Raw genomic sequence first — 14,095 nt, 5'->3', positions numbered from 1 at the left:
CACTGCCGCTCAGATTTCCGTCTCTTTTCTGGGCCGACCTTGGAGGAAGAAACACAATGCACAGGCGAGACGAAGAAGAGGAGGAGGAGGAGGAGAAGAGCAAGAAGAAGGATGATGCAGAGAGATTGTGAAGAAATGGACAGGCCCGAAAGATTTCAGGGCAGCAATATCGGTACGGTGGGTTTGAGGGTCGGATTTTGGCGGGAATGGTCTGGATAGCGAGTGAGCGCACCGTACCCGATCGCGGTGCTGGTGTGCTCCTCCCTCATTGGGGAGTCAGGACCTTTTATTGCCTTAGTACGAGGCCAGGGTTCATTTGGGGAAGTGGGGCTATCGTGGCTAACGGTCTTGTAAGGTAGATTAGCAGATATGGAGCAGAGCAGCGCGACGGCGAGCAAGCTGCAAGACTCAAAAGAGCAGCAGGGCAAGGGTGGAGAGAGAGAGAGAGGCGACGTGACGCTGGTGTCCCGTCGGGAGACAGAAAAAAAGGGACCCCAGCTGGGTTCCAGTTTGGACCTTGCAATGGAGGAGGGGGGTGTGTGGTTTGATTAAAAAAGTGAGAAACGGTGCCACAGGGGAGACTGGTTGAACGGTGGACAACGGATAATGTTATTATTGATGGCCCGGCCTGACAGATGGCAGGGACACCGTGACAGAGGCTGACAGAGAGCAAGAGATGATGAGAAGGCAAGAAGGAGAAGAGCAATAGAAGAAAAAAAGAAAAAAAAAAAGAGGCTGGATGCACCCACTTTACACACAGCGTGGTAGTTGGGGAACGAGGATGGGGACGAGGACGAGGACGAGGACGAGGAGGAAGAAGATGAAGACCGGGACGGGTGAAGAGCAGCGACAGGTCCGGCCGGGATGTAGCAGGGTGCTCTTACCTTGCCGCTTTGCGCAAGCAAGCTGTTGGACAGAGCAAGGTACTTTGTCCACAACACACCTCACTTACCTAAGTACCTCCTCCTTACCTCACCTTGGGTAAACCATAGCTGAGAGATATGGTTGGCTGTGAGGTAAGCACGCACGGCACGTTGAGATATCCAAGGCCTGGAGGGATTATGGATGCTGATTATGGAGATGGATACCTTATGGATATGATGATGGAATACCTTCCAGCCAGGGAATAAGGAAGGTCAGCTACCTCGCCTCGCTTCTTCCATATGTTGCTATTGCTAATAGTCCTTTTTTTTCCCATGTCCACTTTGCATCTTCTCCTGGTTCTTCTCCTTCCTATGTAAGGTACTTTACTCCTTGCTCTTTCCTCACATCCACACTTCGGCCCCTTCCCCCAAACATCGACAGAATGCATGTCACTCGAGGCTCGAAGCAGGTACTTCCAAACCGAGTACGGGTACCAATGTGCGATACTGGGCCTCACCTCAGCTTGTCGGGCCTGTTCCATCAGGTAAGAGGCTGTGTGCTGTGGATGTCGACTTTGGCCCAAAGATCTCACTGATACCCGCAATGATTGTGACCAAATCTCCAACTTGTACCAGTCAACGTTTGTCTCCTGCCGGCCCTGACTCCGTACGAAGTATCCGTAGAGCCCTTCAGCAACTTTCCTCACCTCTTTGCGAATACTTTCCTCTTTTCAACCTACCCCTCCTCTCCGCTTCTTCTCATCCCTAACACACTACCTACTGTCCGCCGCTTGGAATACCCTAATGAACCAGCCTGAGCACCAGCGTCAACACCTTATCCGTACCCATTCACTCGCCAGTCTATTTCGCCGACCACAGAAACGACCGTAGACATCAGCTGCTCCTCAAAATTTGACTACTCCGCCACGGGATATCCCTGGAGTCTGGACCTGGTATCAGGGGCTTTCCGTCCCAAGCTCAAGGTACTTCCTAATCAAGGCACGCTGTCCCTCATCTTCTCCCATGCCTGCCGGCGCAATCATCACCGGCATCATTCCATGGTCTGGTCCTGCACTGACGAACCCACGAATAGCACCAAACAGTATCATGGACCGTCGTTTCTCTCCTTTTCTCCAGCTTCGACGCCACTCCTTGACAGTCTGCCCTTCACTACTGACAGAGTACAGACGACCACCAACAATCCATCCTTCTCCATCACCCTGAGCGCACTGTGGGAGACTTCGGCCGCCATCAGACCGATGTTTATCCAAGGGTCTCGATGTACCCTCACCGTACCTGCGCATCCGATCCACGGCCGGACAGACACTATGCTTGCCTTGCCTCATCTTGGCTCGCCTGGCAATGCCGTCCTTATCGTCTTTCCGCTTCCACGCTCAGCCTGTCCTTAACGCTCTCGAACCTAGTGGCCTTCCAACTCCCTTCGTCCCCCTTTCTCTTACACCCCCAGACAGAATCGACCGGTGGCAACACCATCCGTACAACTTCGCCATGAGCATCTCTGGATCTAGCAGGTAAGGCGGGAGCGGGCAATTCGAGTATAGGTTGGTCTCGCACGCCTTACGCCTCTTATCAGCTCCCCTTTCGGCCTTACCTCGCCCGTCTCCCATTCAATGACGCCCGTCTTGGAACCGTACCGCCCTCCGATTCGCACGGGGCATGGGCCACAAGCAATGCACACATCTCGAGTCCCTGTCGTCTGGCATCCCACACCCCCGCCTCATCCCAGCTTCTTCCCTACCAAGTTACATTAGCCACTTGCTTGGCCGGTTAGCTTCCTAGCTCTTCTGACCAGCAGCTCGCAACGGAGCGCGTTTCTGTCCCAACTGCCTTCACGCCGCATACTGTCGACGTGGTCGCAGCGCAACCTCGAGCTGCTTTCATGATGACTGCTACATCACGGAATCTCGAGCTACTGCGGGCTGGAGAAAGAGGAGAGGGACAAGCAGTTCACAACCGTTGTGTCGTCGAGGGGGGTGGTCAGCCGCCGCGCACACTCTCTCAGTCGACCACAGCCAGTCTGGCACGTTTGCCTTCCAACCCCTTGAGCGTCAACCTGTCCCATGGATTCCATCCTTACCTTCTGGTAGGGTCTCCTGGTAAGTTTTGTCCTTTACCCCTTTATTTCCCGCCTTGGGAGTGGAGGTGCTGAGAAAAAGGCGACCAGAGAGACGGGCAAGTGAGGGCCTCGGAGAAAGATACTAGTCTAGAGAATCCAGAAACCTCCGTCCAACGGGTTCATGGGGCCCATGAGCCTGGCTGTGGGCGTCGACGACGTGGGGCCGCTTGCGCCATCTCCGATTCCCCGACCGCCGGCCGCTGCCCCCAAGTCAAACAAAAGCCGACTAGTAACAGGAAGGAAAAAGAAAAAAAAAACATCAGACGAGACCAGGCTAAACGTCCGTTTAGCCTTACTGTCCGTCCGTCGACTCCGTCCTGTTTGTGTGTACCCTTCGGCTTCGTCTCGAGCTCCTCGCACGAGTCTTGACGTCTGTCAGCTGCATTGGCAGTGCAGGGGACCACGCGCTGCCCTTACCGTTCAACCTCTTAGTATGCCAGCGGGCCAAATTTCACATTAGCGAGGCTCAACTACAGCCTACGAGCTTCCGGGCTGCGATTGTGTACGGATACATTACACGGCAGCTAATAATGAGCGTCCATGGTCTGCTGGGCTTGGTCTTGCTTTCCCTTAGGCTTTTCGTTCGCTAGTTCAAGCTTGCAACGTCAGGTTCTATCCGGGTTGGGGGCGGTTCTCGAAGCATCACGCGAGTGCAGGGGGATCCCTCCGTGGGCAAGAAATTGCGACATTTCCGCCTTGCCCGCCGGTCTACGCAGCCACCAGCCCAGCCTGCGCAACAGCTCCTAGAAGACAACCCTGACTGGTCTTCGCCTCGAATCTCATCTCGCTCTGTCTTTTGACGACGCGGGTGTTTCCCGTCATAGATGCACCTAGAAGGCACTTGGAGCCAAACCCACGTCTGTATGATTACACGCCCACGCCACACGGACCAGCTTGCTAGGCTCCACGTGGGCCATGGAGTCCGTGGTACGATGCTGGGGGGCAGTCCCGGCAGAAACAAGCATGTGCCGAGTCACCGTTACAACCTGCAGATAGCTGCTGCGGGTGACGGCGAAAGGTGGTGGATCACAACCACAGCTAGCTGAGAGCAAACCCGCCTTTAAAGCAGCGATAGACATGCAGCGTCGACCGTCACACGGCGGATGGGGTTGGCCGTACCTCTAGGCCTCAGGCCTGGCGAGCGGTCTCTCGATCGAAGCACAACGACTGGACGGACGGTTCTCTTGGAACTCTTCCCATGCCTCTTTTCTCCACCTTTTCCTGCCGTCCTCCTCTTGGACGAAGTCAAAAGTCACTTTACCGGAGAGTGTACGAAGAAGATATTGGACAAGTGGTCCTCTGTATTCGTACATAACGTCTCGGACACGAGACCGACTTGACCACATCCTTCTTTTGCACCAGAAGCCCCGGCTTACAGTCGTGCGCGTCGGGTCATCATCTAACACGGTTAAGACAACTTACTTAACGAGCCGAAAACTCTCCTTGGACAGCACAAAGCGATATGTTGCCAAGTTGGCCGTTGCACACAGGATGGGGAGAGTTCAGCTCAACTGGGAGGGCCCGCAAGACATCGAATAAACCCTGTTCACGTCGAAGGGCACGTAGAGTTCGACAATCCTCAAATGTTCGCGGCATAAACTGCAATGACACCATGGGTAGACCATGATGCCCTGGTACGTGCTCATGGCTCGTTCGCCATGGCACATGAGCCGTGTCTTGCCATGAAGTCAAAAGTTTTTCAAGGTAGGGATGTGGCTGGATTTTGAGTTGTGGTTGATGAAAGCAGGAGATGAGGAGCACGCCGTCCATCTACCCATCACTGCCCGTACCACACCTGGCAACTCTACCATCCTCCTGGCGGCCGGTCGAGTTAGTATCCAGAGGTTGCTATTTGGCATTTCTGGAACGTTGGTTGGTCGAACGTTTTCTACCGTACGGCACACTTTGTATCGACATGAATAACCCCCCGATGACTCTCGGGCCATCTGCTGGCTCTGGTTCGGTCCAGTGGGGGAGTTCATCCTCCTTGCAAGCCAATTCGTCCTGGCCCCCCCGGCGGCTAGTATCCTGATCCCTGGATCCGGTACCGAATAAGACATCATCGTACAGGACGGCAAATTAGTCAAGCCTCGTGAATAGACGGTAACGTACCAGATACCAAGGAGATGGCCGAGGTGTCTCATCAAGAATCTGGCAATCTGTCAGGGTCGTCTCGGGCGCGGTGCAGACACGCTTTCGTAACCCTCTGGTAATTCAGACGTTCCGCCAGATTTAATTTTTGAATAGGCACATCGGCGAAGCCTTCACCCGTTGTTTCGATCTGCTAGTTCCACGCGCGTCAGAAGCAGCACGGTTGGCCCAGCGGCTCCAGCCTCCGAAACGAAACCTCTGCAAAAGTGCAATAGGATGGGATGGAAAACAGCGGAATTACTGCCCCGTCACCAGGCTTCCTAGTCTTTTAGGTTTCTCGTCAATCTCGACTACCCGCTTGTCTCATTCCGAGAGAGACACGAGCGAGGCAGCCGGCTGCCTCCCGAGTCCCCTTCGATCTCCATAGTCGACTCGACAGATCTGGATTGGACGGCGTGTACCCGCAAGTCGTCCGTGTCACTGTTAGTTGTGTGCTGCTTGCCGATGTTGTTATTATACCCAGGCAAGCAGTCTTATGACTATATACTGCTGCTGGTTTTGAGCCTCTTTTATACTCAGCCCTAGGCAAAATACCTTTTGTTATCGCTGATTGTGTGTCTAGGTCAGGCAAGGTACGGACGGCGTGAAGGGACCCTGGTTTATTCGGCAGTGTGTGAGGTTGCCAGGTCCTCTTCTCCCCCGCCCCCAAATACCAGCATTCGTCTCCTCCACGATCGATAAGTTTGGTCTCTGTATCGGCAGCGACGCACTGATGGCAATATGGAGTGCACAGAGATCGATCCCATTCAAGTGCCCGCGCGCCAGAGATGTGGTCAGTGCTGAGGCTGAAAACATTCCAGGAGAGAAGGACGGGAGGGTGTGTGCAATAGTGCTTGCTTGTCCAAGCTCTGCACTTTCTGAAGGAAACAATGAGATCGGAACTTGGAAGGGGAGGGGTGTGGGTGTCTCAGAGCTCGGGCAGGGTACTCCGTACAAATACAGACTGACAAGAGTACGAAGCAATACGGGTAGGTACGAAAGAAGGGTGAGGTGGGCAGAATTTCCTCAATTTTAACATGTGCTTGCAGCTCGCAGATATCACACACACATACGACGCTGCGGGCCACACATTGTTGTTTTCTTTTTTGTACGGAGTACTGCGTATTTTTTGCAATATTGACTCTATCGCAGCCGTTTTTACCCACTTGCTTGACTCGCGACAGGCAAATGGGACAGACAGTGGATACCAACTTTTACCAGAGGCTGGATAGGTACGGAGTACGGAGTACGGATAGACCACCGTAGGTGGCTAGGTGCGTAGCTAGAGGCTACCTAGGAGCTCACGCCCAGCGCGGTTGTGGCCCACAGCACGCCCAATCCAATCCGTCTAGCCGGTAAGACGGTTTGGATTTGGGGGCCAAACGGGGGGCGGGCGGGGGAAGGAACTGCTCGGCCGGAAAGGGACCGTCGGGTATCTTGGCCCGGTTCGGGGGGGGGGGGGGGGGGGGGTGGCTATTGATACCTTGCTGCCAAACATGTTTGTCGGACTTCAGTCTTAACCGGGTCCAACTTTGGGTTGGAGACTTGGAATCTCTCTGTCTTGGAGTCGTTCTTGGGGTCGCCTAGCGCAGGCGACTGAAAGTTTGATCTCCTTGGCAGCACCGTAGGATTGTTTTGATCCAAGAACACTACTTAGGTACGTTTATGTGTGTATTGTTTCAGGTATCTCGCTTCAATTAGCCCGATTCCCATTGCAACATTGCAACATTGTTTCTGTTTGTGTTGGTCAAGAAAGCCAGTTTTCTCTCCTAGTTCTCGTTCTTTACGTGGTATTTGATGGATGGATTATATAAGAAAGCCCCCGTCTAACCCCTCCCCTAAACGCCCCGGAGCTCTGTCCCGGCCTTCGTCGAGCTCATGTTGAATGACGCCGGCCCTTGTCGATATTATGCTTCGCTTGCTTCAATCCGTTTCTGTTTCGCAGTTGAGTTTGACGTACAGAAACTCTTCCTCGCCAAATCTCCCTGGAAAGTTTGTTTTTTCCTCTTTCTGCTTGTTTCTTTTAGGACTGTTGTCTTCAAATCTCCATAGCATGGCAAGTGAACCCGATCGGATCAATGTCCTCACTTCACTCCAGTTGTTCCCAACGTCTCTCGCGCAGGGGCTTCTCTTTGCCGGCTGCTGCCCTGCTGCCCTCTTTCTCTTCCTTCCACGCCCAATACTCGGCGAGGCGGGTTTCCGCATACGAGGCGTAATCAAAGTCGATCTCCGAGATGACGGCTTGGATCAAAGCCCAGATGCCCCAGTAGAATCCTGGCACTCCACGGAAGAGGTCCACCTCGTGTGTGAGCTTTCTGACCTCCGCCTCGATATCAACATTTGTGTTGCTCTCGGAATATTTATAGAATGAGCGGATGTACTCCTCGATGAATTCTCGACGCTGGGACTGGGTGGGCATGAAGTTGTAGTCGCAGTCGAACCCACCCCACTCGGCCAAGTGGTTGGCAATATCGAATGCGGCTGGCGACGGCGTGGCATACTCGTAGTCGATGAATGTCACTGTGGCTTCCTTCTTGGGGCCCTTAGCAGGTTGGGCACTCGGTAATACGATCACGTTTCCGCTCAACAGATCGCAGTGGGCAAAAACTAGCTGTTACGAGAGAACCGTTAGCGATCGTAGCGGATTGTGGCGGCTCTGTGTGACTTACACCATCAACACCTAGCCCAGGGCGCTGGCTGAACTCCTCCACAATGTATTCAAACTCCTTCTGAAGCTTGTCTTGTCTCTCCCTCTGGACTTGTGTGTCGCTGGGTAGCGCCAATATCCATTTTTGCATTACTGACCATACGTTTGGCACAGGCTTTCCAGGTGCAGCGTTCTCGATGATGGCGTTCAGGTCCTGATCGTGACCCTTGGCGTTGCCGTTGGTCGAGGTCTGGTGTGTAATGCAGGGCACAGTCGCATGCCACTGCGCTAACCTGCTGGCGACAGCTCGATAGATGTGTGGCTTCCTCAGGTCCTCCGGGGCTGTGACGCTGCCCTTGATGAAGCGGTAGAGCATACCATTCTGGAACCGGGCGAGCAGCTCGGGGGCAAGGCCATGCTTCATGAGAAGTTCATGGTTCTGGGCTTCGCGCTCGCGATCGATGAGGACGGCGGTTCCATTTCCAAATGCGCGCAACAAGATGGCCTCCCTGTCTATATCCTCCTTGGACCAACCCTTTCGTTTGTTGATGGCCTTGAGTAGGGTATTGGTAATGCCGTCGGTGAAGCGAACGAATTCGATGTTGGAGTCGTCGGAGGCCCAGTCTGGTCGAACAGTCAGGATTAGACTAGTCGCAGATTGCTGGGAATCTTCGCTGTCGTAGAAAAGGGGAAGTGTTCGAACATGAGGCAGCACCGACCCGTTAGGGTGGCCGTTGCTTTCACCTTGGGTCATATTTGACCGAAGGGATGACAGAAGGGAATTGTGTGGGCGAAGAAAGGGAAGGGGTATGTCGAAAGGGCAAAGACAATACCAAAGAGGTCAATCGCTGGATGAGGATGCCCCTGTGGAATTCGGCGGTTTGTTCAGTCGTTGGTGTTGTGTAATTAGGTATGGCACTCTGGATAATCGCGGAAAGGGGCTCAAGGCGGTCCGCAAGACGTCAAGGGGTAGTAAGGATAGCGAGGCTATTCGGGAAAGGTGCAGAACGTGATGGTACCGGGCGGAATACGGATAGGAGTAGGGCGATATGTTGGTGGTTCAGGTGTGTAGGAAGAAAGAAGTGCGAGTGGGAGGAGAGGAGGGTGGGTATTGTCAGATTGATATTGGGAAAAAGATGAGAGAGAGTCGGGGGGCAATGGACTGGGGATTGGCGCCCTCGAGATAATGGTGGCCGAGCACGAGACCTTTTTCCTTCCTCGTGCGGATCCCTCAAGGTGTGAAAGAAAAAGCCAGTATTGTTAGGGAGTAGTGGCAGTGGCTCTCGGAAGTGATGTGGTGCGTTTGGTAGTTTAGAGTGAGATTCGCGTTGGGGAAATTACGGTATGTGCGTGTGGCTAATCTTCTTTTGTCGTCGGTCAACGAATCGAGGTGGAAAATCAGAAGGAAGAAGGGAGACTGGAGACACTGAACAGAGACACATACTCCGTAGATAGAGCGAGAGCATGTGAAGAAGGTGCAGGCAGAGCAGAGCAACTTTCCCACTTTCCACTTTCCACCTTCAGGGACCTTATGGATACCACACTTGAAGACCAAACCAATTACCTCGTGCTCTCCTCAACTTACGACCGCCACATCTGTGGGCCTGCTTTACCTTCCCTTTCCTTCAAGGCCCCCCCAATGCCACCAAATACTCGTACGGATACCTACCTTACAGGAAAAGGGCTTTTGATGGAGCAGATTTTCAATGTTCATGGTCAGGGTCTCTGAGAGCGGGGGCAGTGGGAACCCGTTATGATTGGGAGGCCGGGGAGCTGCCGCGGGCGCTCTTTCCCAACAACGCCTCCGCTAGCAAGGACAGACCTCAAGCAAAAGCTCAACCTGGAATGCCTTTTCTTTGCCCTTGTTTGTTGGCCGTGTCTCTGTTTCTGCGCAGGACGCGTGGCACGAGCGTCACGGCATGGGCAAGAGGTACCGAGGAGAGGGGACCAAGGCACGCTCCCGTCCACCACCTTGGAGGCTTAGAGTCTGGGCACGAGGAAATGGATGGGGGTCCGAAACCACAACGACTTGAGGCGCCCTTACCGTCATTGTTGCCTCCCTCCCTTTCCCCAAGTTCTACTTCGTACACAGCAAGGTAGCACGGTAGCACGCGGTTTGCAACTGGGTAGGTAGGTAGGTAGGTATTCCCCTCCCCCTCCACACCTCGAGCTAGGTATTGGACGGGTGGATGGCCGGTATCCGTACTAAACCACAAGCATTGGGTTCTTTCAAGAATCCTTAGCAGTGTCATCTAAGGGTCTTGCAGCTGCTCGGTAATGCAGTGTGACAGCCACAACGGCTTGACGAGCCTGGATTGGATCGTAGCACCTGCTGGGCCGTCTCAATAGCTTCCCCTCATCCAACCCATCCAATAGTTGTTTCCGATTCCCAGCGGCCATGCCAGAATTTCGTCATCGTTGGAGCTGAGAGCACCACCTTCTCTGAGGCTTCTTCTCCTTGTCCCTTTCCCCAGACATGATCAGCACGGAAACCCGTATCGAATCGCCCACCTCTACAATGCAACTTTGAATGACGGTCCTACCTTTATTAGTGACCCGGAACCGGGAATCATATCGCCATGCAACTACTCCGTAGGTATATTCGTTTCGCACCCGACCGTAGCAGAGGCGCATTCCCTTGATGCACCTTTATCTTCGCTCAAGCCACAGACTGAGGGCTGCTTAGCCTAGGAGAGGGCTCACCGACTCTGTGTCTCGCGTCTCCTGCAGTCTTATCAGGTCCAGCCCGGCGACTAGATCACGAAGTGCAGTCGGATGCCATGTCTCATCTTTGCTTCAAATCGGCTGCTTAAGAGGCATCTCTAAACGGGCCACACTTCTGGCTTAACACTAATTACTCCAATCACCAACTGAAGGTACCGGTATGCGATAGCGATAGTATCAAGTTCGCTTTCTCGCATGAGAATAAGCCCCTTTGGATGGTCGCTGGATTGACGGGGCTTGCCGGGTGTTCGCTCTTGTCTTTCGCCGAAACCTTGAGAGCCTCAACCCCACCTTGAAGTGCCGCCTACTGCACAGTAAGTTGACGGGGCCAGACCGGTGGTGCTCGGACCACCTTACGCTGGACCTTCCGGTAGCTGCTGGGCCGTTTGCACGGATGCGTACCGCGGACTACGACGTCCATTGGCCATACTCCGTACTCATCGACTTCCCACGATCCAGCCACCATCCTCATCCAACCTCGGACTTACCACATCAGATCGGATCGAACCCGCGACCTCCCTTATCCCATCTACGGTCCAGCCCAGCCACAACAAATAGCCGCATGTACAACTCTCATCCTGCCGGCCTGAGTCCCATGGAGTGTGGACTGCCAGTTCCTCTGGCGCATTAATTCACACCCAGGTCTTGCCGACTCTCCTTACAGACACAGCCGCCACGGCAAGGACTGCTGGGCGATGATCGCCGGGCACGGCACTGTTGACATCTTGGAGCCCTTGACCGCCCTGTCATAAGCTTTTACAACCGTCGTTGGATCTCTTATCGCTCCCAAGATGGCGCCGCCCGTGCTCCCGAATCCGTCCAACTTCTTGGCAGTAGCGCTGGTTATCAACAGGTCTCGTGATGGTCCCAACTTCGTCTTCCATTATCCACCCCATGTCTTGCCGCCCAACGCGCAGTCCAAAAGTCACGAGCCAGCTGATGGCTCGGCCGAGTACGACGATATCTTACTGGAGCGTCTCAATGCCCCCGGCTCAGCATCCCTCGACTCCGATGCTAACGCGGACGAGCTCCAACAATGGACTGCTGGGGATGACCACTTGATCACCGAAGACGGAACCCAAATCGTTCCATGGGAGCATGTGGCTGGGTTTCCTACCAAAGATCTTGCCAGTATTCTGACCCCAGGGAGAGCCTATCACAAGAAGCTCTTCCAACTCTCTCTGGATCCTTTATTCTGTGTTTCTTATCCCATCCACGTTCCCGAGAGTGGAACATGGAAGAAGAAGAAGAAGAAAAACAAGAAGGCCAAGTCAGAGAGGGCCAAGTCTGTGCGGACGGAGGAGTCGGCGGTATTTGTCGACATCGAACCAAATGAGGACACTGAAGATGCCCCCAACGGCGCTGATGCGTCGCAAAATGATTCCAAGGAAGAAGAACAGCCCCAACAGGACGAGCCTGACGACAAGCGCGCATCAATGACTATGTTCAACTTGGTGTTCTTTCTGAATCCGAAGAAACATGAAGCCAAAGAGCTCATCGAGACACTCTATCTCAACATCATTAAGAAGATCAACAAGGCATTTAAGTACTGCCAACAGCGAAGCGAATTTGTGTGGAAAGAGTCGAAGCGTATTTCAGCCTTAAAGGACAAGGGGCGGGAAGACAGTAAGCCATATTACGGAGCACTCTTGGATGTAAGTTGCTGATATTAAACCAGGGCGCAAAATGAGTTTGCTATGGGACGAGATTCTATCAACATCGTCTCTCGCAGCTTCTGTCCAGGACATTTACGAAGCCGTCTCTCAGAACAAGATTGCGGCCCTTCAGCTCGACACGGTATTGGGTCCAGTCACTCCATCTGTACAGATTCCCGTGCCATTCTACGTCACGGACTTGCACAACTATGGACAGACAGAACAGAGGGGTCTCTGGCTGACGACTGCTAACTCCTTCATCGGCGAAGACACCCTAGATGAGCCCGGCTTCTTGGACCGCAACTTTGCTCTCTTGCTGATGGGTGATGAGAAGAAGATCATCGCCGAACTGCAGGCAGACTTGGATCCAAGTACTGTAGCCATGGTCGAGTTCGCCCGACTGTCGAAGCCTACACAATCGTAAGTTGCGAGAGCCCTTTGAAGACCATCATATTTTCTTGCTAATGCCCATTCAGTTTCTATCAAGTGGGCCAGAGCAACGTCTTGACGTTGAGCCAGGTGCGCAAGTACGCGCAACACTTCATATTCTGGCGGCGTGCTATAGCAATTCCACCCCTCCATGCCCGCGACACATACATCATGTCACCAAACTGCGATACCCGCAACCTCCCCAGGGCAAGCCTCGAGTGGCAAAAGACGTTCCCCCTCGCACCACCTCTCACCAACTTCCTCGCTGAGCTATCGTACGCGCCGAGGTCATATAAACACTATTGCCCGAGTAAGGCTCATAGGCCCACGTACCTCGCTATGCTCGCGTGGCTCATGCGCGGTGCGTGGGTCACTCAACTGTGCACATTCGCCTACGTCGTTGTCTGGCCCGAGATCATCTACGAAGTCGAGCACAAGCTTGAAAGCGACGAACTGCGCAACGCCGAGGATACCTCTTCCCTCAGCACCAGCAATCCTCTGAGTAGCTCAGCGCTTGACGCGGCAGACGGGAAGTCTGAGGCAGGGAGCAGCAGTGGTGGTAGTGGAAGTGGCGGTACCGGCAGCGGCATGGCAGCATACATCCCGTCGCACATTGAGCAGACGGCAGAAAAGGCACGCCTAGAGCGCATCGCAGAGAAGACGCAGCGCGAGGCGGCCGAAAAAGCCACGGCGCACGCGCGCAAGCTACCGCCCATGGCGACGGACCATCCGTCGACCAACGAGGCCCCGCACCTGGCGCGGATGCCACCCTATATCATCGTGGACGCCAAGAAGGCGACGGGCAAGGAGTCGCTCTACCTCGCGGCCATTGGCAAGCGATTCAAGGATCCCAAGGTAGCCAAGGCGTGGCAGGCCATGTGGAAGTACTTTAACGGGCAGACGGCTCTAGAGAGGATCGCGTTGCAGGAAGACATGAAACGTAAGGAGGCGTGGAACCTGCTAACGGCGATGAGCGAGCATTTGCTGTGTGTGAGGCACTGGTAGGCGTTTGGTCACTTGCGTGTCATGGCATGTCAAGCCGGGTTTTCAAATGGATACATACTTCACGAGATGCGGCGGCAAACTAAAGAGTCCCGTACATGGGGAGCGAGACAAGAATGGAGGCACTGTGGTTATGTGATGATTCATAGGAACATACGGCTGGAAAGAAAGGGAGGGTATCATTGTATGTGTGCGGGAAAAACATGAGGCAGCAGATGGAAGCTACTTTCCCCTGGATATGCCAAACGCAAAAGGACGCGCGGGAAGGTGGAAAAACAAATCACGCCACTAAGAGTCAGGTAGATACAACCAAAAGAAAAATACCGAGTTGATCCCAAAACAGATGTGTTGAAACCTGAGAGACTGCATGTGAGCATTGAGAGAGAAGAGATTGTAGAAATAATTCCAGGACAGGGAGAAGAGAAGACCATTGTTGGGAAAAGATTTGCCTGAAAGATATCGAACCCGCGAACCTTCCCCATGCCCGCCCGCCCTGTAAATTAGAGAG

The 14,095-nt window shown here is 53.8% G+C and overlaps 2 protein-coding genes across 2 annotated transcripts; one reads left to right on the top strand and one right to left on the bottom strand.

The window, feature by feature from the left end:
- Positions 1-7,219: 7,219 nt before the first annotated feature.
- BDP81DRAFT_316459 (choline/ethanolamine kinase) lies at positions 7,220-8,531 on the bottom strand (the record flags this gene model as incomplete). The annotated part of the gene is made up of 2 exons (XM_060584176.1): positions 7,220-7,741; positions 7,800-8,531. The coding sequence occupies 2 exons, from the start codon at positions 8,529-8,531 to the stop codon at positions 7,220-7,222; spliced, it is 1,254 nt and encodes a 417-aa protein (XP_060446800.1).
- Positions 8,532-11,292: 2,761 nt separating this feature from the next.
- On the top strand, positions 11,293-13,590 carry BDP81DRAFT_459925 (nitrogen permease regulator of amino acid transport activity 3-domain-containing protein; the record flags this gene model as incomplete). The annotated part of the gene is made up of 3 exons (XM_060593596.1): positions 11,293-12,127; positions 12,180-12,576; positions 12,633-13,590. The coding sequence occupies 3 exons, from the start codon at positions 11,293-11,295 to the stop codon at positions 13,588-13,590; spliced, it is 2,190 nt and encodes a 729-aa protein (XP_060446799.1).
- Positions 13,591-14,095: the final 505 nt, after the last annotated feature.

Source organism: Colletotrichum phormii (assembly GCF_030913505.1).
Source record: "Colletotrichum phormii strain CBS 102054 chromosome Unknown BDP81scaffold_7, whole genome shotgun sequence".
Taxonomy (NCBI): Eukaryota; Fungi; Ascomycota; class Sordariomycetes; order Glomerellales; family Glomerellaceae; genus Colletotrichum; species Colletotrichum phormii.
Note: the sequence above shows the minus strand (reverse complement) of the source record. Positions and strands in the feature narration are given on the sequence as shown.